Below are 20,128 nucleotides of genomic sequence, written 5' to 3'. Positions count from 1 at the left end.
ATAGCTTTTTCTGGGCAATCTTTGCCGGGGTCATCGTGTTGGTCCCTGGCCTGAAGCATCACTGTGGTGTCCCTGTGCTGCTGCTGTCCCAGCTCCTTCCTCCAGCGCAGCGTGCATCCCAGGGGGATTCGGCATGACCCTGCGTGGGGGCTGCCACAGGAATCGGCATCCACCCATGAGCATCCACTTCCTCGTCACTTGGACGTGTTGGGACCCACTCGGATGGGCCGGGACGCCTTGGATGTGTTGGGGATGTTTCCAACGCTCCTGAAGGTGTCCCTTGGGAGGGGAGCAGGAGCTGGGGTGACAGTGGCTGCCGCCGGCGGGTGCGGAAAGCCGCCCCGCTGCGCCTCTCGGATGCCCCAGACAAAGGGAACAGGTCAGGATCCGGCCAGTCTGGCTCCGGCGGCCTCCGTATCGTCTGATCGCGCCGTCGCTGCTCAGCCGAGCTGCCCTCGGGAACCCTGCGGTCCCCTCGCCGCGGGCCGGGGCGGTGGGTGCCCCCCGCGTCCCCCCGCTGCCAGGGCAGCCCCTCCCCAGCCGGCGAGCCCAGGCACGCTGGACGGCCGGGACTTCCTTGGGAAGGTGCCCGCGGGCGACACGCGGCTCCGGCGGGGACGTCCCTGGCGCTGGCGGGTCCCGCTCGCCTGGTTCTGCCGCCCGGCATCGGGGACGCCCGGTGATGTCGCAGTGGGGGTCCCGCTCACCTCTCCTGGGGTGTCCTCACCTCGAGGGTTTAGAGCAGGGGGGGTCCCATCCCCAAAGTGCTGGCGGGTGGTGGGGCAGCTTGTTCAAGGTCAGACCTACCCCGGCCCGTGGTGTGGCTGTTGGGTTGGGTTTTGGGGTGCTGGATGGCAACTGGGTGAGGAGTGATGTCCCCCCTCCCCAAGGCTCCCCTTGGTGGCAGTGGGGGACAGGGCAGCATCTTTGTCATCCCCGCATGGCAGGGGTGATGCTCGGGCTGGTACGGGATCGGAGCTGTGGGGCTGATGGGGGCTGTGGAAGGTTTGGGAGGGTCAGAGGTGGGGGGTCCGGCTCTGACCTGCCTGTCCCCATGGCAGACGGTGGAGCACGGCTTCCCCAGCCAGCCCAGCGCCCTGGCCTACGACCCCGTCCTGCGCGTGATGGCCATTGGCACCAAGGCGGGAGCCGTCAAGCTGTATCCTTTTCCTCCCACATGAGCAGGAGGTAAGGACCTCCCGGACCCTCCTGCACTCCTCTGGCTGTCCCCATCCCGGAGAATGCTTGGAGACGTGGCTGTGCTGCTTCTGGCCCATCCGGCAGCCCCCACTCGGCTGACGTCCATCCCTCCGTCCAGCTGTGCTGCAGCTGGGCCGGCCGGCGAGGGGGCAGCTGGAGAAAACCCCCACCTCGCCCAAAACGCCGGGGGGACAAAGGGGTTCGGCTGTCCTGGGGGGCATCCCAAGCGGGGGTCCTTCCTGGTGTTACCCCGCTTATCCCGGGGGTGCTCCTGTCCATCCTGGCCTCGTCCCCGCAGCCCTCGGGGGGGCAGCGGGGGCTCTGGCCGGCCCAGCGCCGGGGTGCGGGGCTGCGGTGGGCGCGGAGCCCGGTCCCGGGTGGGGGGCCGAAGCGGGGGACGCCGGCGCGGGGCCGGCCGGGCTTTGTTGCCGGCAGCGTGCAGGGAGACTTCAGAGGGCTGCTGGCGGGCGGCCAGGGCTGGATGCGGCCCATGCTCGGGGGGGCCCCGCGCCGCAGGAATGCGGGGTGGGGGCGCGGGGGCGGCTGCGCCCGCAAGCGGGGTCGGGGTGTGGGGGCCGCCGCGCTCCCCCTCCCCCAGGCCGGCGGCTCGCTGCCTCCCGAGCACAAAGATGGCGTGTTTTGTTCTGCCGGGGCCGCCTGGGTGCCAGCCCGGCCGCGACGTCGCCGGCCGCCCCACTCGCCCGCCCCACTCGCCCGCCTGGCCCGCGGTGCTGGTCCCAGCTGAGCCCCCCCCCGGCACCGCGGGGATGCCGTTGCGGGGGGCCGCGGTGCCCTGAGCATCCTCTGCCGGGGATGGTTTTTGGGGTGGTACCCAGCGTGGTACCCCTTTCCTGCACGGCCCCGCTCCGGCTGCCGCCACAAAGATGCTTCTGGAGGTTGGCGGTGCCGTGGAAGCCGGGGCCGGGCGAGGCAGCAGCCGGAGCTGGCCTGACTGGCGTTACTGGTTAGTGGGGGCACCCCTGGGTGCTCCCCGGCCAGGCTGGGCGGATCCGGTTGCAGACAGCCCGGCATCGAGGGGCTGCCAGTGCCTGGGGGTATCTCCTGGGGCAGCTGCGGGTCTCTGGGCTTGGACCCCCATCGCACATGCTGATGACACTGGTGTGCTCAAGCCACTTACCCTGAGGGCTCTCAGCTCGTGGCACTATTTTGGGTGGGGAAAGACCCCAGAATGAGCAAGGATGGGTGGCATCCCCTGTCCACCGAGAGCTGAGAGCCCTCTGTGTGCTCCCTGCTTCATTCCCATGCCCTGTTGTCTGCTCTCCCCAAAACTCCATGGCTCATGCCTGGCTCTGCTGGCTCGGCTGTGCCAGACAGCTCCTGCCAGTCCGGCCAGCAGAGCCACCCAGCTGGTTCCCTGTGCCGAGGGCGCCGGAAGGTGGCCAGGGGCAAGGACCCCCAGCACACAGCATGCCCAGATGTGGCTGCACAGTGCTCTGGTGACACCGGGCTGGGGGGAGCAGCTGGCCGGCTCTGGGGGTGCCGGGGATGCCAGGCCAGGGGGCTCCATGCGGTGCTGGAGCTGCTGCGCGGGTCCTGCCGCAGTTCCTGCTGAGCTGCGTCGCCGAAGGAGCCAGGACCAGTCGGGTGAGTGAGGCTGTGCCGGCGCATGCCGAACCCCACCCCGCTGCCGGTGCATGCCGGGGCTCCCGGCACCTTTTGCACACCCACCCCAGCTGTGTGTGCTCACCGCAGCCTGACCTGGGACATCCCGGTAGGAGGTGACTGGTGGATTCCAGCCTGACCTGCAGTGTCCCAGCTGGAGGTGCTTGGTAGATCCCCGGCTGACTCAGGGTGTCCTGGTTGGAGTTGGTGGATCCCAGCTGGGGATGGTGGTGCCAAGGCCAGCTCTGGCATGGGCTGCAGCCAGGGATGCTCTACCCTGGCTCTCCTGGGGACAGGGGGCTAAACTGGTGTTTACAGGCAGAACTGTGACCTGGGGGAATTTGGGGGGTCCTGAGATTCCTGAGACTTGCTGGGGAAGGGCGGGGTGCTCTACCCTCGTTGTTTCTTTGACGGCCCCCCTCAGATATGGCGCGCCAGGCGTGGAGCTGACGGGCCTGCACAAGGAGACGGCCACTGTCACCCAGCTGCACTTCCTTCCCGGCCAGGTACGTGGGTGTCCTGGGGTGGCCCAGCAGCAGCCCCCCAGCACCTCACACACCCCGCTGTCATCCCACTGCCCCCAGGGCTGGCTCCTTTCACTGCTGGATGACAACACGCTGCACCTGTGGGAGGTGTGCCAGAAGGAGGGCTGCTCCCACCTGGAAGAGACCCGCAGCTTCGGCCTCCCGGGACGCCCAGGGTCCGGCAGTGCTAAGTACTTGCCTGAGGGGATCCGAGCCGCTCCCCCGCGGGGCTGCGGCCAGAGCAATGCCGCTGCCAGCTGGGAACGGCGCGTGGGAGCAGCCGGCCTGCTTGGGTGGGATGGTGGCCAAGGTCCTCTCTGTGGTGGTGTTTTCCCCACTGGGATGCTCCCCTAATCCCAACTTGGATGCTGGGTGCAAGGAACAGCTCTGGACTTTTTATGGTGCGGGCAGGGCCCAGGGTGATTACTGGCTCTAATTGCTGTCAGCACTGAGGCTGTCTGTGTCCTCATGGGCTCGGGGGCATGGGGATGTAGGGATGGAGCAGAGGAGGTCTGGGATCTCTTTGACACTCCCTCAGACCCAACACAGTGCTGACGCAGCCCCTGCTTCCCCCACAGCTGCTCCCCTGGCATCACACGGGTGACAGTGGTCCTGCCGATGGCTGCTGGTGCCATGGTCTGCCTGGGCACTGAGGGCGGTGCCGTGTACTTTGTCACCCTGCCCACCCTGACGCTGCTGGAGGACAAAACCCTCTTCCCAGATGAGATCCTGCAGAGGTGAGAGCCCTGCAGACCCCATGCCCCATGCCCACCACCCCCAGCCCTGCTCTGACCCCCTGTGCGTGTCCCCCTGCAGTGCCCCCGATGACTACCGCTGCGGGAAGGCGCTGGGGCCCGTGGAATCCATCCAGGAGCACCCATGCGACGGCAGCCGGCTCCTCATCGGGTACAGCCGGGGGCTGGTGGTCCTCTGGGAGCAGAGCACTCGTGTTGTCCAGCACCTCTTCCTGGGGAACCAGGTACCGGGGCTGGCGGGAGGCTGGCGGGGCCACGGCCCCACATGTGTGTCCCCGTCTGGATGCTGAGCCCCCTGTGTGCCCCCGCAGCAGCTGGAGAGCCTGGCCTGGGAGCAGAGTGGGAAGAGCATCGTCAGCTCCCACAGCGATGGCGGGTACATGGTGTGGGCAGTGAGTGGCACTGGCCAGAGGACCCAGCAGCCCGTCATGTCCACCATCCCCTACGGTACAGAGCGGGGGTCTGGGGGCCTCTGGGGTTGGGAGCTGATCTCCCCCATCCCAGTGCTACAACCGCAGCGTCTTCGTTTCAGGTCCATTCCCTTGCAAAGCCATCAGCAAAATCCTCTGGCGAACCTGCGAGTCAGGGTAGGTGGGTGGGCTGGACATGGGCACGGGGGGCACTTGGGGGTCCAGGGTCTGATGGAAGCTGCTTCATGCCACACAGGAACCCCTTCATCATCTTCAGTGGGGGGATGCCACGGGCCAGCTACGGTGACAGGCACTGTGTCAGCGTGCTGCAGGGCCAGACCCTGGCCACGCTTGACTTCACCTCCCGCGTCATCGACTTCTTCACTGTGCAGAGCGCAGAGGTGCCTGAGGGAGGTACGTCCCACCGGGTCCATCCTGGGGAGTGGGTGGTGGTGTGGGGATCTCCAAGTGCAGCAACCATATTCCCCCTCCCCAGGCTTTGAGAACCCCCGAGCCCTTGTGGTGCTGGTGGAGGAGGAGCTGGTGGCCATTGACCTCCAGACACCGGGCTGGCCCACCATCCCTGCCCCGTACCTGGCGCCGCTCCACTCCTCTGCCATCACCTGCTCCTGCCATGTCTCCAACGTGCCTCTCAAGCTCTGGGAGAGGATCGTCAGTGTGGGCGAGCAGCAGAGCCCCCGGCAATCCTCTGCGGTCAGTGATGGGGATGGTGGGGAGGGGTCCTGCTGAGACCCTTCCAGCATAGCCCAGTGGGCTCCATCCCTCTCTCCATCCCCTCTCCATCCCTTCTTCCAGGCCTGGCCCATTGATGGGGGAAAGAACCTGGCCCAGGAGCCCACACAGAGGGGGCTTCTCCTCACTGGGTGAGTGGGCTGGCAGGAGCGAGGGGGCCTGGGAAACCCAAAATGCAGGGGGGGACACATCCACACCTGTTCCTGCAATGAGGGAATGGGATGGGGTGGTGGTGGCATCCACTCCTTCTTTTCGGGTGGGCTGCCCCTTCTCGTTCTGGCTGGGCATGAGTGTGTCACCCGCTGCGCTGTCCCCCGTTGTCCCCCCCTCTGGCACAGTGGCTGCCAGCACACAGGCAGCTCTTGTTAGCCGGGCAGATGCTGGGGCCCTGTGCTGACAGGACCCCCCCCCCCCACCCGCTCAGGCATGAGGACGGCACGGTGCGGTTCTGGGACGCCTCGGGGGTCTCCCTGAAGCCCCTCTACAAGCTGGGCACCGCCAACATCTTCCAGACAGACTGTGAGCACAACGACAGCCTCAACCAGGCAGGTGATGAGGAGTGGCCGCCGTTCCGCAAGGTGAGGTCCGCTGGGCAGGGGGACACTGGGGTGGACCTCAGCACCCTCCTGGCTTTGCCAGCACCCAAGGGGGCAAACCCAGAGCCGGGCACGGGGGACACACCTGCCGGAGCCATCCCGGCTGCGCCCCGGGGACATGTCCCCCGGCGCAGGGCACAGCTGCTGTGTGACGCACTGTGGGGACACAAGGGACGCTTGTTCCGTGGGCCCCGTCCCGCGGGTCTGCCCCAGCATGGGGGAAAGAGCCAGGGGGTGTGTGGGGACAGACTTTTCCTGGGCGTGATGCCCAGAGTGGTTCGTGTGCCACAGCTGGTGGAGGGATGTGGGGGTGCAGGAGGGGCTGCCCCACAGCTGTGTGAGGGGTCCGGGCTGTCCCTTCAGCTGTCCCCTCCCGCAGGTGGGCTGCTTTGATCCCTACAGCGATGACCCGCGCCTGGGTGTGCAGAAGATTGCGCTCTGCAAGTACACGGCCAAGATGGTGGTGGCTGGCACGGCGGGGCAGGTAGGGTGGCAAGGACAGAGCAGGGGCTGCTAAGCACCTCTTGGCACCCCCATGGCATGAGAGGGCTGCAGACCCCCGTGGTTGTCCTTGAAGGGCTTCTACTGGTGGGTTTAGCCCCTGGTGTGCAGCAGGCCGGCTGTGTGGGGGGGGTTAAGTGTGTCCCCCCATCTGTGTTTGTCCCTGCAGGTGCTGGTGATGGAGCTGAGCGATGAGAAGTCCGAGCACGCCGTCAGTGTGGCCACCGTGGATCTGCTGCAGGACCGTGAGGGCTTCACCTGGAAGGGCCATGACCGGCTGGCCCCTCGGAACGGGCCCCTCCACTTCCCCCCCGGCTTCCAGCCCAGCGTGCTGGTGCAGTGCGTGCCCCCCGCCGCCGTCACTGCCGTCACCCTCCACTCCGAGTGGAACCTCGTGGCCTTTGGCACCAGCCACGGCTTTGGACTCTTCGACTACTACCGGCGCAACCCCGTGCTGGCCAGGTATGGGGGGACCTCAGTGCGGGGACCCCCTGGAGTGATGTGGCGGGTGCTGAGCAGCATCGGTGCTTGCAGGTGTACACTGCACCCCAACGACTCGCTGGCCATGGAGGGGCCCCTGTCCCGCGTGAAGTCCCTCAAGAAGTCCCTGCGTCAGTCCTTCCGCCGCATCCGCAAGAGCCGTGTGTCGGGCAAGAAGAGGCTCAACGCCAGCAGCCCTTCCAGCAAGGTGGGCAGGGAGTGGGGGCCACCATGGCAGCTCCCCATCCCCACCTGGCAGGGACTGACCCCGTGTCCCCTCCCCAGGTGCAGGAGGCCAATGCGCAGCTGGCAGAGCAGGCGGGCCCCCCCGAGGTGGAGATGACGCCGGTGCAGCGGCGGATCGAGCCTCGCTCAGCCGATGATTCGCTTTCGGGGGTCGTGCGGTGCCTCTATTTCGCTGACACCTTTCTCCGTGACGGTGAGACCCCCTCCCTCCCTGGGAAAAGCCCCCAAGCTGGGTCTGGCTGGTGCCACACTCTGGGGAGGGGGCTCTGACACTGCTCTGCCCCCACAGCCGCCCACCACGGCCCCACAATGTGGGCAGGGACCAACTCTGGGTCGGTGTTCGCCTACGCCCTGGAGGTGCCGTCGCAGGAGAAGTTCTCAGAGCGGGCGGTGGAGGCGGTGCTGGGGAAGGAGATCCAGCTGATGCACCGGGCGCCCGTGGTGGCCATTGCGGTGCTGGATGGGCGAGGGAACCCCCTGCCTGAACCCTACGAGGTGTCCCGGGACCTCGCCAAGGCCCCTGACATGCAGGGCAGCCACTCCATGCTCATCTCCTCTGAGGAACAGTTCAAGGTGAGTGCAGGGCTGAGTGTCCACTGTGGAAGAGGTGGGACACAAAACATCCCATGTCCCCTTTGGATGTCCTCATCATGCGGGGACAGGGCTGGAGGTGACCAGTCACATTGGGGGGCACTCCTATGCCTGTTCTAGGGTGGTGAATCCAAGGAGAAGGTGCCCCCCTAAACCCAGCAGGTTCCTGTTCTCCCCTGACCCCAGCTCCTCTTGTCCCCCCCAGGTGTTCACGCTGCCCAAAGTGAGTGCCAAGACCAAGTTCAAGCTGACAGCACACGAGGGCTGCCGGGTGCGGAAGGTGGCCTTGGTGAGCCTGGCCAGCGCTGGCTCCGAGGAGCGCCTGGAAAACTGCCTGGCCTGTCTCACCAACCTGGGGGACATCCACATCTTCACCGTGCCCAGCCTGCGGCCCCAGGTCCACTACAGCTGCATCCGTAAGGAGGACATCAGTGGCATTGCCTCCTGTGTCTTCACCAAGCATGGCCAAGGTGAGGGCACCAGGTGACATCCTGTGTCGCTGGGATGTTGACCCCACCTGCAGCCCTGTGGGGGATCCTTGAGGCTCGTTGTTGTCCCCCCGTAGGTTTCTACCTAATTTCACCATCCGAGTTTGAACGCTTCTCGCTGAGTGCCAGGAATGTGACAGAGCCACTGTGCCGGCTGGAGGTTGCCCGGCTCCAGGACACCTCCTGCCTCAGGTGGGCTGTCTTGGGGGCATGGGGGGCTGTGCTCTGGTAGAGCCCCTGCACACCCACCCCATGACACCGGTTCTGGCCATAACTTCTCCCTGTTTCCTTCCAGCAACAGCTCAACGGTGACGCCGAAGCTGCCGCAGGCGAATGGCACCCACGTCCCACGCAGCTCCGAGGGCCAGCACTCCCCCTCGGACAGTGACCGTGAGTGACCACCCTGTCCCTGCACACACAGCGTGTCCCATAGCCCTGCTCCAGGCCTGGCCCTGTGTCCTGGCTGCTCCCAATCCCTCCTGTCCCGTGACTCCCCAGGGTCCCCTGAGGAGCACCCAGGTGCCTTCTCGCCCGGCCCCATCGACTCCCCTAACAGCAGCATGGAGAACCCGCTGGACACCACTGGGGACATCACCGTGGAGGAAGTGAAGGATTTCCTGGCGTGAGTGGGGTGGGAATGGGGTAACCAGTGCTGAGGGGCCGTGGCAGTGCCTCTCACCCTGCTCTGCCCCAGGTCCTCAGAGGAAGCGGAGCGGAACCTGCGGAACACCAGCGAGGACGAGGCCCGGCCCACGGGGATCCTCATCAAGTGAGGTCTGTGAGGGGCTGGTGGTCCCTGGGGTGGGAGTGGGATTTGGAGCTGGGACCCCAGTGCAATGGCCTGGCTTCCTGATCCATCATGGGAGGATGGAGTTGTGGTCCCCGGGGCTTGTAGAGGAGGGGGAGCAGGGGGAATGCCTGTCCTGAGCCCCTCCAGGTCTCCTTCTGAGGAGCTGCATCACCCACAGGCATCGCCAGCCTCCCTGACCCATCTCAGTGCTCGGATTCCCGGGATGCGCGACTCGACTGGACCCCCGTGCCCCCTCCCCATGTAACGTAGACTCGCCTCCTCTCTAACATCCGCGCCGGCCGCTGCTGCGCCCCGGCTCCGGCACTCCCCACACACCTCCCTGCCCGGCCACCGGCCCCGGAGCCCCCGACCCCCGAGCCGGGGCCGTGGGACACAAACTCTTCCCGGGGAAGATAAGTTCCTTTTTTATACACGGTCGAGTGTCACTGTCCCCTGCTCCAGAGCCCCCTTCCTGGGGGATGCTGCTGCTTTCCTGGCTCCACGGGGAGGGCTGGGGCTTGTGGACCCCCCTCGTCCCCCGGTTTTGGTCCCTTGGGGCAGTGCGGGGCCAGAAGCCTCCAGGCACGGCCCCCCCATGCCCTGGTCTGTGTTTACATGCCCGGCTCCCTGCAGTTTACAGCCCCGTTCCCTGCCTGCCAGGAGGCTCTGGCTGCTGCACAGGGACTGTTCCCAGGGGCACCCAGCGGGGATCCCCTGGCTCCCAGGTGGGCAGCAGAGGCCTCGAGCAGCCCGTGGAGGGGCACGGTGGGGGGTCACAGGTGGCCTTTTTCTCTTAGTGGCTTCTCCAAGGGCTATTCTCCAGGTTGGGCTCTGTGCCTGCTGCTCCTTTCTGACACTAATTCCTGCCACGGGGTGGGTTTGGGATGGGATCACGCTGTGGAATTACACACCGGCTCCTGGTCCTGGTCCGTGTTGGTGCTGCGGGGGGGCAGATGGGGCTGCCCCAGCCCCCTCCTGCCCCAGGCTGGGCTGCCCCACCCTGGGGGTCTCACTGTGCCAAATCCCCCCTGGGCTCCTAGCCTGGCCTTGTCCTCCTGGGGGACTGTGGTGATGCCGGCTCTGTCCCCTGGCCCATGGTGGCTGTTCCCACGGGACTCAGCTGGCCCCTGCCCCTCTCCTTTTGGGGACCCGGGGCTGCTGTGGCCCCCCGGGCTCTCCTGCGGTACGTGTGTGGCTGGGGGGGGTCGGGCTCTGTCGCTGCCGGCCGAGGCCGGGGCTGTAGCGTCCCTGGTAGAACCCCCCCCACCTCATCCTTTTTTTTTGGTAAGATGAATTTAGCATTGTTTAGTTATTAAAAATACTGGTTTTTAATATTGAAAATAAAGCATTTAATATCAACTGCCCGGGCTGCAGGTGTTTGCTGAGCCATGGAGCCAGGTCAGTGCTGGGGTTCCCCTGAGCTGCAGAGGGGCACGATCAGTGTGGGGGGTGACCCCATTTTGGAGTGAGTCAGAGCCTGGGACAGGGTCGAGGTGAGAAGTGCAGCCTTTATTGGTATGATCCAGATGGGCTGATCCCTGCTGGGGGTCCATCCCCCAGGACAGCAGGGACCAGCTGTAAGGCCCAGGGCTGAGAGCCCCTCACTCCCCCCAGTTCTCCTTAGCAAAGCATCCTCCCACCCAAACTGGAAATCACTCCTGTCCCCCAGTGGCAGGGGGAGCTCGGCACTGGTTAAGGGCAGCAGCATCCCCAAGCAGGGCATGGCAGGGGCTGACATCACCCCGTGTGCCCCCCAGGAAGGGAAGGGGCTGAGCTGAGCACCGTGCTGGGAGAAGGGGGGACAGAGGGGCAGCCCCAGTGATCCCCACTGGCCCCGGCTCGGGGGCAGGCGGCTCCAGGCCGAGCCTGGCTGGGTGCAGGCGTTGGTGGCAGCGTGGGGTGCTGGGGTCCGGCCGTGCCGGGGGGGCTGTGGCTGGAGCACCGGGTGCCCCCGGCCCTTAGGTCGGTGGCTTGCGGAACACACTCCAGGCGTGGAAGCAGCGCGTGAAGGGCCAGGGCTCGTTGCCTTTCCGCACCAGCCGGAGCTTGCGGGGATGCGTGGGGTCCTTGGAGCGCATGTGCTGGATGTAGACCTGGGGCGGAGCACAGCCGTGGGGGTCCCGGCCCCTTCCCACCTCCAGAGCTGGTATTCCCCAGCCCAGAGCTCTGCACCACCCAGATCAGGGCCCCAAGGGGACATGGAAGTGCCCAAATCCTCCCCCACGCTGTTCCAGGATGGAGGGAAGCCTTACCTGGCACGCCTTGAGGCTCAGCTTGATCTCCACCTGGCTGGTCTGGGTGCCCACCCACATGTAGACCTGCAGAAAGGATCAGGAGCCAGGCTCAGCCCACAGAGCCACTGGGAGATCTGGGCCCAGGACAGCCTCATGCCCAGCTCACCTCCTGCCCATTGTCCAGCAGCATGATGTCATCATCAGCCAGGTCATCCTGGCAGAAATCTGAGCACTTTTCTGACACGGAGAAATAACCTTTCTCATTGGAGCATCTGTGGGGAGATGGACAGGGACAGCATCAGGCATGAGTTTGTTAGGACTCTGCTCGTGCAGAGGGAAGGGATGTGATGGTGCAGCTGTTTTGGCTGGTGGATTCCCAAGGGGGATGGGCTCTGTAGGAGAAAGGGAACCAGCACAGACTGGAGCCTCCCTCTCCAGGCCAGTGCCCACCTGAAGAGCCGTGAGTGCTTCATATAGTCTGCATCTTCATCGTAGGGCTTCTGGCCCCCAATGCCCACCCAGAAGAAGTTTTCAGGCTCTTCTCCCTCGTTGATGACCTGCAAGGGCAGGAACAGGGCTGAGCGTGGCCTGGGTGGTCACTGTCACCCAGGTGAGGTGGCACTGAGGCCCACTCACCTGTTTGCTGTAGGAGTCATCAAACATGTGGTTCATGATGTCCTCAGCCAGCTTGGCCTCGTCAGGGTCGGCCGCCCTGCCCACCCAGGTGTAGACGATGCCCTGGTTGTCTGTGCTCTCAAAGGGCACCTGGGGGAGTGCAGAGTCAGGGCTGCCCAGGGGGGCAGGCAGGCACCCAGGCAGCCCTGAGGATGCTCAGCCACGAGCAGTACCTTGAGGATGAAGCAGAACTCAGAGTTGAGCAGAGCAGCGTCCGTGTTGATCTGGATGCACCTGGAGACCCGGAGGCACAAATCAGTGGGAGACCCGGCAGCTGTGCCCACCAGCAGGTATCCCACCTGGATCTGGCACCTGTGGGTGCTGGCTGGCCTGGAGCAGCCCTGGGGCACTGACCTGGTGCACAGAGCCCCGCCGTTGGTGCGGATGTGGTACAGGCTGGGCTGGGGAGCGCTGACCCGGTCCTTCCGCTTGCCCCGGTGGATCACAAACCTCCTCTTGAAGTGCGAGAGGAACTTGGGGTTCTCCTGCTGCTGGGTCATGCGCACCACCTGGGCACGGGTGGGTGTCAGCAGGGCAATGGGGACCTCCCAAACACAGCCCCAAGTCCAGCTGCACCCCCTGCCAGCCCCCATCTCTGCTGCTGTCCCCTGCCTCAGCCTGAGGGGCAGAGAAGGGATGGGGAAGAAGAGAGGCAAAGCTGGGGCACCCCTGTGTCACCCCCAAACTCTGTCACCTCCAGTTTGCCACGGAAGTGACTCTCAAACTTCTTCTGGAGGCTGAAGGTGAAGGTGAGCCAGCCCATGTTGGAGGCCTCCCGGCCCTGCCAGAAGTAGACGATGCACTGGGAGTCTTCCTCAGGCTGCTTCTCCTCCTCTTCTTCCTCACCCTCCTCCTCCCCTTTGCCTTCACCCTTCTTCTTTTTCTCCTCATCTTCCTCATACTCCACTGGCACCCAGTACCTGAGGGCAGGAATAGGGAGTGCTGTGAGGCATGGGACAGTCGGGAGGACTGGGCAGGGAGGTTGGGGACAAAATGGTCCACCAGCCCCTGAGAGGGGACGAGCCGGGTGTCACCTGCACAGGAAGACGTAGCAGTCGTGGGTGTGGAAGTGGCCAAACTCCTCCTCAGGCAGGCGGGTGAATTTCTTGCCCTCCAGCACGAAGCCCTCCATGCCATCCAGGTCCTCGTTCCACTCCTCCATCAGCTGCTCCGCCTGTGGCCCCATGTGCTCTGTCAGCCCCCCAGCCCTTCCATCATCAGGACCCAGCCCCATGCCATGGGGGATTCATGGGGGTCCCCAGCCCTACCTCGCTGAGGGGCATGGGGGGCTGGCGGGGCAGGAAGAGTGCCGTGAGGTCGGCCTTCATCTGGTCCTTCTTCTCGGCGTCCTTGCGGACCTTGCCGGCCAGGCCGCCGTCCTGCAGCACTGTCTCAGCGTTCCGGGTGTAATCCACGCGCAGGACATCGTCCCAGTTCTTGAACTTGGACTTGAATACCTACATTACAGAATCATTAAGGCTGGAAAAGACCTCCAAGATCATCGAGTCCAACCTGTGACCGATCCCCACCTTGCCAACCAGACCAGAGCACCGAGTGCCACGTCCAGTCACTCCTTGAACACCTCCAGGTGTTCGAGGTGTAAATTGGGGAGCAGGTAACACACCCTGGGTCACAGCCCCCTCTCGGGAACCCAGCAGCCATCCGAGGGGTCCGTGCCCTACCTGGCACTCGGTGCCCTCCAGGTTCCTGGTCACCATGGCGTGCTTGGGCCGGTGCAGCATTGTGCACAGCTCCTGGCTCAGCTTCAGCGCCGCCGCCCGCACCAGCCGCGATGACTTCCTCCCGATCCAGATGAAGACGTCGGACCAGCAGTCCAGGATGTACACGCTCTTGGTGTCCAGCAGGCTCTGCAGCTGAGGGCACCACAGGGAAGAGGGGGTCAGGCACTTGCAGGCATTCCCAGCTGGAAAACACCCTGCCTGCTCCCGACAGAGCAGAGCATCCCCCAGCTGGGCGCTGCTGGCCGAACCTCCCTCTCCCAGGGCACAGCTGGAGGCAGAAGGGACACGAAACCAGTCTCACTGGTCAGACTGGGAGAACCTCCCCGCCCCATCCTACCAGGCGCATCTCTGGCATCAGATCAGCCTTCAGCCTCTTCTTGTGCTCCACAGAGAGCTTGTAGTTGATCTGGGGCAGCTCCAGGTAGCCCAGACCAAGGCCGACCTGCAGAGGGGATGGGGACAGATGTTATTGGGGGCCGCAGGACCCCAGCAGTGCTGGTGGCCCTGTGGATGCAGCTCCCCACCTTGTACAGCTTGGGCTTGTGGGGCTGGAAGTCATCGGGGACACAGGGTCGGATCTCCTCGGGCTGCCCCCCCAGCACCTCCCAGAATTCGGGGGTCTCCTGGCCCTGGGTGAGCAGCGTAATCTCGGCCTTGCCCTTCCGCTCATTCTTGTTGATCTTCTCAGCAAAGAGCCTGCAGTGGGAGCAGGTGAGATGGCAGGTGTGGGCTCCCCACACCCCAGCACCCCCACCAGCCCTACCTGGCCTTGGTGGTGCTGCTCAGTGTGGCCTGGCTCCCACGCCACACCAGGAGGTCGAGGCCATGGTCCAGGAGGAAAACAAACCTGGTGGAGAGAGGTGAGAGGAGTCAGGAGAGAGCGCGGTGTGCCGAGCATTCTCCCCATCCTGGAGGTCCCTGCAGGGCACCAATGGGGGTTTGAACCCAAATCCTTGTAAGAAGGTGCAGGAATAGCCCATTTGCACCACAGAACTGCAGCTATATTATCTCAGGTGGACCCTGCTGAACCTTCTGCAGGGACTCTGTATCCCCTGGCCACTCACCGGGGGTCCAGGGATGTCCCTTTCAGTGCCACCGGCTCCAGCTTGATGTTCTTCTTCCCATAGACACGGTACAGCCTGGGGAAGGGACAGCCACGGTGGGACATGGGGCACTGCCTGCCCCATACATCCCCCCCAGGCCCTGTCCCCAGCTGTACCTGGTGACATACTGCGTGTCCTCGACAGTGAAGAAACCACTGGCCGTGCCACCCTCGATGTAGGAGATATCATTGTCGAAGACCTGGGGGCGGGAAGGGGTTGATGGTGGGACAGGAGGGGCTGGGGGCTACAGGGGAGCTGGGGGTTGGCCTCACCTGGAGGAACTCTTCACTTTCATCCCCCATCTCCTCCCGGATGCTGCGGCACTCGGCCCCCAGGTAGTTGCGGAGGTTGACGGCGTGGATGGCAGAACAGGCTTTCTTGTCCAGCGTGGCCTCCTGCCCAATCCAGTAGTAGATCTCCCAGTTGAGGGAACCGTTCTCATCCAGGAAGGTCTGGGAAGGACAGGGTGTGAGATGGGATGGCTGCAGCTCTGGGCAGGGGATGTGGGGGACCCTTGGTCCTCCCCGAGTACCTTGAGCACAATGTAGCAGTCGGCCTCGTAGAACTTCCCGTGGAAAGTCTCGTCCACCAGTGTGGGCACGAAGTTCTCGATCTGCCAGACACAGAGGCCAGGCAGCTGCCCCACATCCTCGCTGAAGAACTCTGAGTAGTCCAGCTGTGGCTTCTCCAGGCCCTGGTCCCAGCGTCGTGTCTTCAGGTCTGGCGCCTTCGCCTCCCCACTCTCCTGGGGGACGGGCACAGGTCAAGTGAGGGACAACCAGAACCCTGCTGGCACCCAGGGTAGGCCACGGACACTGCGACGCCCTCAGGGCCCCTCTCCCACCCCAGACCCTACCTCTATCTTCTTATTCTTCTCCTGGGCCACATCCGACATCCCCTTCAGCACCTGCTTGGCCTGGTCATCCTGGGCAGAGTCCTTGCGCCGCCGGAGCCGCATCTTGCGGGCCAGCGGGTCCTTGGTGCTGCTCCCTGGGCACATGGGGACAGGGTGAGAGGCAGCCACGACACTTGTGGGGCACTCTAAGGAGGACTGCTCATTTCCCAGCCTCTCCAGGGCTGTGCCAAGGCAGGGGCTGTGCCCCCCATCCCTACGCACATACCTGCAGCAGCGGCTGCGACGGTGGCGGGGGAGGCTCCGGCCAGGCGGAGCTGGTTCTGCAGGGAGAAGTCGATGTTGTACCACTCCGAGGACCGATCCGCTGGCTTCGGGGGCATCACCAGGTTGGGGTTCTCACGCACGTCCAGGACCTGCCAAGGAGGGCGCAGAGACCTCAGTGAAGCACCCGCTCACAGGGACATCGAGGATGTGGCATGGGATGGAGATCTCTGGAGCACTCCAAGCTTCAGTGAGATGGATGTGGAGGGAACCCCAAATCCACGGTCTGCCTGGGCTGAACCATGTGCCAGACTGCAGGTATGGTCCCTGAGCTCCCCTGCCCTCACCTCATCCACCCCATCCTACAGCCCTGGGATCCCAGGGAGGTGCTGGGGCTGTGAAGGACAAGCACCAAGGCAGAGAGGTGCTGGGTGCTCACCTCCACATCCGTCAGGAAGTGGATGGCTTCTGGCAGCGTCACCAGGCGGTTCTTGTTCAGCACCAACTTCCTCAGCTTGGAGCACCTGTGGGACAGTGATGCTGGTGACAGGCCAGCCCAGGGTGACCTGTGACCACACAACCTGTGTGTTCCCTCCTGGGGACAGAGCGGATCCGGTTGTGTGTTCCTTACCTGCACAAACTCTCGGGGATGAGCTCCAGGTTGTTGTTGGCCGCCATGAACTCCTCAAGGTTGGTGAGCTTGCCGATGCCTGAGGGGATCCCGTCAAAGTCCAGCTTGTTGGAGTTTAGGTACATCTTCTTCAGCTTGGTCAGCTTACAGATGGCCGACTGGGGAAGGGGGAGATGGTGGGGTGAGGGAAAACCATGGAAACACAAGCAGGGAGGCCATGTAGGGGCAGGGACATACAGGTAAGGAGGTGAGCTGGTTGCGGGACAGGTTGAGGGTCTCCAGCTGGGTCCACTGGTCAATGCAGAGGGACAGCTCTGTGATCTGGTTGCTGCTGAGGTTGAGGCGCCGCAGGCTGCCCAGGGTGTAAAGACACTCGGGGACACGGCTGAGGTCGTTGCAGGAGAGGTCCACGTCTGGGGGAAGAGACAAGGGGGTGACCCCACCAGCCAGACCCACACCAGGGCTGGGGGAGCCCCTGGAGGGTTCTGTGGGGCTGGATGCCCCAGTCCTACCTGCCAGGTTCACCAGGCCCTCGAGGCTGGTGGGGAGGTTGCTCTGTGTGCGCTGGGTGTTCCGCAGGTGGAGGGTCTGCAAGGCCGTCATCGCCGGCAGCTGCCTGCGGACCACGGAGAGCCAGAGGGCAGAGAGAGCGTCAGGATGGAGCAGGCACCGCCCCAGCCCTGCCTGACTGGGATCCAGCCTGGGAAGCGGGGCTGTACCGGAGCTGTGCGTGCAGGAGGGGGTTGTTGTTGAGGATGAGGGTCTGCAGGTGGACCAGGCGCCTCATCTGTGGGGGGAGACTCTCCAGCTTGTTGTCACTCAGGTCCAGGTAGAGCAAGTCCGTCAGGTTGATGAAGAGCTGGTTGGGGATGGTGTCGATGCTGCAGGGATATGGGGAAATTATGGGCTGCCTGGGACCTGCACCAGCCCCAGGTCTCCCTTGAGGAGGGGCAGACAGCAGGACCCAGCAACAGAGGTGGCCATGGCCAGGAGGGGGAGATGGTCACCCTGGTCTGGACCCACCTGTTGTGGCCAAGGTTGAGGACCAGCATGTTCTTGGCATTCTCCAGCTCCCGGGGACACTCTGTGAGCTGGTTGTAGCTCAGGTCCTGGGAAAATGGGAGCACAAAGCAGCTGTCACCCTCTGCCCCAGGCCCAGCCACTACCACCCAAACCTGAGGACTGAGGGCTGTCTCCAGGGGCACAGCAGGAGCTGGACCAGCACACAGGGAACACAGCCATGGCATCAGCCTTTAAAGGAGGCACTGCCAGAGGGTCATCCTGCCAACAGCCACCTTCCCTGCAGCTCAGGCATGGGCTTGGGACTGGTGTTCCCAAGGAGCACAAGGAGCCACCAAGGTGCAGGAATGGGATCCAGGAGTCTGAGCTGGCTCCTGCATCAGCTGAGGAGACTCTGCACTCACCAGCACTGAGAGGTCATCCAGCTGGAAGATGTCATCAGGGACTCCCGAGTTCTTCAGGCTGTTTGCACGAGCCACGATTGCCTGGAAAGGCGAGAGAGGCAGGAATGCAGCTGCCTGCTGAGCCCCCAGGTATGATCCTTGTGTGCCCTCAGAATCCAGAGGTGCCTGGGGACCCCTGAGGCACGAGGGGGACACTCACCCGGAGGCAGGGCAGGCCGGAGAGCTCTCCGTGGAGCGTGGTGAGGCTGTTGTGACTCACGGAGAGGTGCTCCTGCACGGAAAACACAGACAAGCCCTCAGTGAGCAGAGAGAAGAGCTGGGACTGTGCAGGGCAATGGTTGGGCCCCCACATTGATGTGGAGGCTCCTCCATCCCAGGAGAGCTGGGGACCTGTGAAGCCCTGTCACACCCAGGGCTGCTGGGACACTCCCAGGCTCAAACTGGTTGGTTGGCCCAGTGTGCCTGTGCTGCCTCCACATCCCTCATTTCCTGGGCTAGCCCTGGCTGGACACCTCAGCCCTGCTGTAGGGTTTGGGGTGCTCTGGGATGCCACCAAGCTGGCCTGTGGCAGTCCCACATAGTCCCTGTGCAAACAGATCCCAGTTCTCGAGAACGCCTCTCACTGGGTGATCCGGAAATGGGCAGACATGGACACTGCTGGGGTAGGAGGAATTTCCCCGGGGGAATGTTTTCCTCTGAGCATCACCAGCCACGGCTGTTGCCTACTCAGGAAAACAAGGAATTGGCAGGCTGTGGGTGTGATGTGAGGATTTGAGTCTTGCTGTGGCTCCCAAGAACCTAGCAGGGCTGGCGGGAGCGTGGCTCTGAGTAGCACAGAGCGATTCCCTGCACCTGGCACAGGGACAGGGACTTCTAGCAGCATTTAAAGCAGTGACTTTGTCTGACACTGACAGGATGAGGTCCTTGACATGCTGTGGACACCACCAAAGCCAAGCTGAGCCACAACTCCACCAAGGGCCTGGTTGAGCTGCCCAAAAGCAAAGCCAGGCAGCTGCCAGCTCCTGCTCTTTATATACTTTAGCAAAGGAGAAGGGAAAAAAGCCCCAAAAACCTTGATCCTCTCCATTTTAAGCATCACCCTTCCCTCCTGTTACAGGGCAGAGGATCTAAGAGTGGTTTTTAATCTGGTTTTCTAGAAAAAAAAAGGTGAAACCAAGTGCAAGTCCATCTCAACCCCATTCCCGACAGCTCCTGCATCTGATTTCAACCACACATTGTAGCTCAGTGCTATTATTAGACACCAGAGCATCCGCCACTGAGCCACGAGGCTGGCAGGGAACAGGCTCCCGTCAGATCTCACAGCCCCAGTGGGACAGGGGAGCCCCATTGCATCCCAAAACATGGGGCTCACCAGCTTCTGGAGGGCAGCAAGCTCCTCGGGCAGGTAGCACAGCCCCGTGCGGTTCAGCTTCAGCCAGCGCAGGCTCGTCATCGCCTTCACATGCTCCGGGAAGTATCCGCCCTGGAGAGGAGGAGAAGGGTGAGGAAACCACCTGTCCCATGGGATGAGGATCTGGGGACTTCAGGCTGACTGATGCTCTGTGGTCATGGGAGGTTTGGGATCGAGCAGTCCCATGGGACTGGGAACTGTGGGGTCATGATGACCCAGTCCTATAGGACTGGGAGCTGTGGGGATTGGGATCAACCAGTCCCATAAGATTGGGAACTAGGGGGCTGAGATCACCCAGTCCTAAGGAACTGGGAGCTGGGGGGCGGGGATCGATCATTCCTAGGGGATTAGGAGCTGGGGGCCATGGAGACCCAGTCCTACGGGACTGGGAGCTGGGATCGCCCAGTCCTATGGGAGTGGGAGCTGGAGGCTCGGGGATCACCTGTCCCTCTGGGACCCCGTGGGCTGGGGGCCGGGTTGCCCAGCCATAGCGGCTTGGTGGGGGTCACGGATCGCCCGGCCCCGCAGTGCCCACGGGGTCGGGACCGGGGCTGCCCCAGGTCACCCACCCCGGGCGGGGCCGGGGCCGGGATTCCCCCGCCCCGGGGGCCGAGCCAGGCCTGACAACCCCGCGGGGCCCGGGCCCGCTGCGGCCCTGGGGGCCGGGCTGTCCCCCGCTCCCGCTCCCCCGCACCTTGAAGTCGTTGCCGCTGAGATCGACGCCGCGGACGAAGGGCAGGACGCCGGTGGCCGCCATGGCGGAAGGGCGGGGGGACCCTGCGGCGGCACCGCGCCCCGCCAGGCCCCGCCCCCCCGGCCGTGACGCACACGGGG

General features: G+C 64.2%; 2 protein-coding genes across 3 annotated transcripts; one reads left to right on the top strand and one right to left on the bottom strand.

Annotated features, from left to right (window-relative positions):
• The first annotated feature begins 874 nt into the window (after positions 1-874).
• LOC121672958 (lethal(2) giant larvae protein homolog 1-like) lies at positions 875-10,278 on the top strand. 2 transcript variants are annotated; one of them, XM_042045911.1, is made up of 22 exons: positions 875-1,159; positions 3,248-3,329; positions 3,408-3,523; positions 3,926-4,084; positions 4,164-4,326; positions 4,414-4,549; positions 4,635-4,689; positions 4,769-4,926; positions 5,009-5,226; positions 5,329-5,396; positions 5,690-5,843; positions 6,241-6,345; positions 6,532-6,824; positions 6,897-7,050; positions 7,128-7,281; positions 7,378-7,661; positions 7,885-8,149; positions 8,245-8,359; positions 8,463-8,557; positions 8,666-8,789; positions 8,862-8,941; positions 9,136-10,278. In XM_042045911.1, the coding sequence occupies exons 1-21, from the start codon at positions 990-992 to the stop codon at positions 8,938-8,940; spliced, it is 3,147 nt and encodes a 1,048-aa protein (XP_041901845.1). In that variant the 5' UTR covers positions 875-989; the 3' UTR covers position 8,941; positions 9,136-10,278. The 2 variants fall into 2 exon arrangements, with proteins under 2 accessions (XP_041901845.1, XP_041901844.1); XM_042045910.1 differs by having other exon boundaries at positions 3,408-3,538.
• Positions 10,279-10,445: 167 nt separating this feature from the next.
• LOC121672957 (protein flightless-1 homolog) lies at positions 10,446-20,114 on the bottom strand. Its single transcript, XM_042045909.1, has 30 exons — positions 19,989-20,114; positions 19,256-19,366; positions 18,083-18,154; positions 17,884-17,964; positions 17,483-17,568; positions 17,179-17,340; positions 16,972-17,075; positions 16,697-16,872; positions 16,460-16,617; positions 16,268-16,352; positions 15,833-15,980; positions 15,568-15,701; positions 15,244-15,456; positions 14,984-15,163; positions 14,828-14,910; positions 14,673-14,747; positions 14,372-14,455; positions 14,133-14,304; positions 13,946-14,050; positions 13,549-13,740; positions 13,135-13,323; positions 12,901-13,040; positions 12,561-12,786; positions 12,221-12,375; positions 12,040-12,100; positions 11,828-11,956; positions 11,642-11,748; positions 11,358-11,463; positions 11,210-11,275; positions 10,446-11,050 (listed from the first exon to the last, which is right to left on the bottom strand). The coding sequence occupies exons 1-30, from the start codon at positions 20,049-20,051 to the stop codon at positions 10,916-10,918; spliced, it is 3,798 nt and encodes a 1,265-aa protein (XP_041901843.1). The 5' UTR covers positions 20,052-20,114; the 3' UTR covers positions 10,446-10,915.
• Between the last annotated feature and the right edge of the window lie 14 nt (positions 20,115-20,128).

This window comes from Corvus kubaryi, unplaced genomic scaffold (genome assembly GCF_017639235.1).
Source record: "Corvus kubaryi isolate FWS band 111438036 unplaced genomic scaffold, C.kubaryi_AGA036_p1.0 65059, whole genome shotgun sequence".
Classification (NCBI taxonomy): domain Eukaryota; kingdom Metazoa; phylum Chordata; class Aves; order Passeriformes; family Corvidae; genus Corvus; species Corvus kubaryi.
This window is presented reverse-complemented; position numbering and strand designations above follow the sequence as displayed.

Excerpts from the sequence above, each read along its gene's own strand:
- LOC121672958 (XM_042045910.1), top strand. The coding sequence starts at position 990 with ATGGGGGCTGTGGAAGGTTTGGGAGGGTCAGAGGTGGGGGGTCCGGCT. Across the intron at positions 4,550-4,634 it reads CATGTCCACCATCCCCTACG|GTCCATTCCCTTGCAAAGCC; the intron begins GTACAGAGCGGG and ends TCTTCGTTTCAG. Across the intron at positions 4,927-5,008 it reads CGCAGAGGTGCCTGAGGGAG|GCTTTGAGAACCCCCGAGCC; the intron begins GTACGTCCCACC and ends CCCCCTCCCCAG.
- LOC121672957 (XM_042045909.1), bottom strand. The coding sequence starts at position 20,051 with ATGGCGGCCACCGGCGTCCTGCCCTTCGTCCGCGGCGTCGATCTCAGC. Across the intron at positions 13,041-13,134 it reads CCCCCATGCCCCTCAGCGAG|GCGGAGCAGCTGATGGAGGA; the intron begins GTAGGGCTGGGG and ends ATGGGGCCACAG. Across the intron at positions 11,957-12,039 it reads AGTTCTGCTTCATCCTCAAG|GTGCCCTTTGAGAGCACAGA; the intron begins GTACTGCTCGTG and ends GCACTCCCCCAG.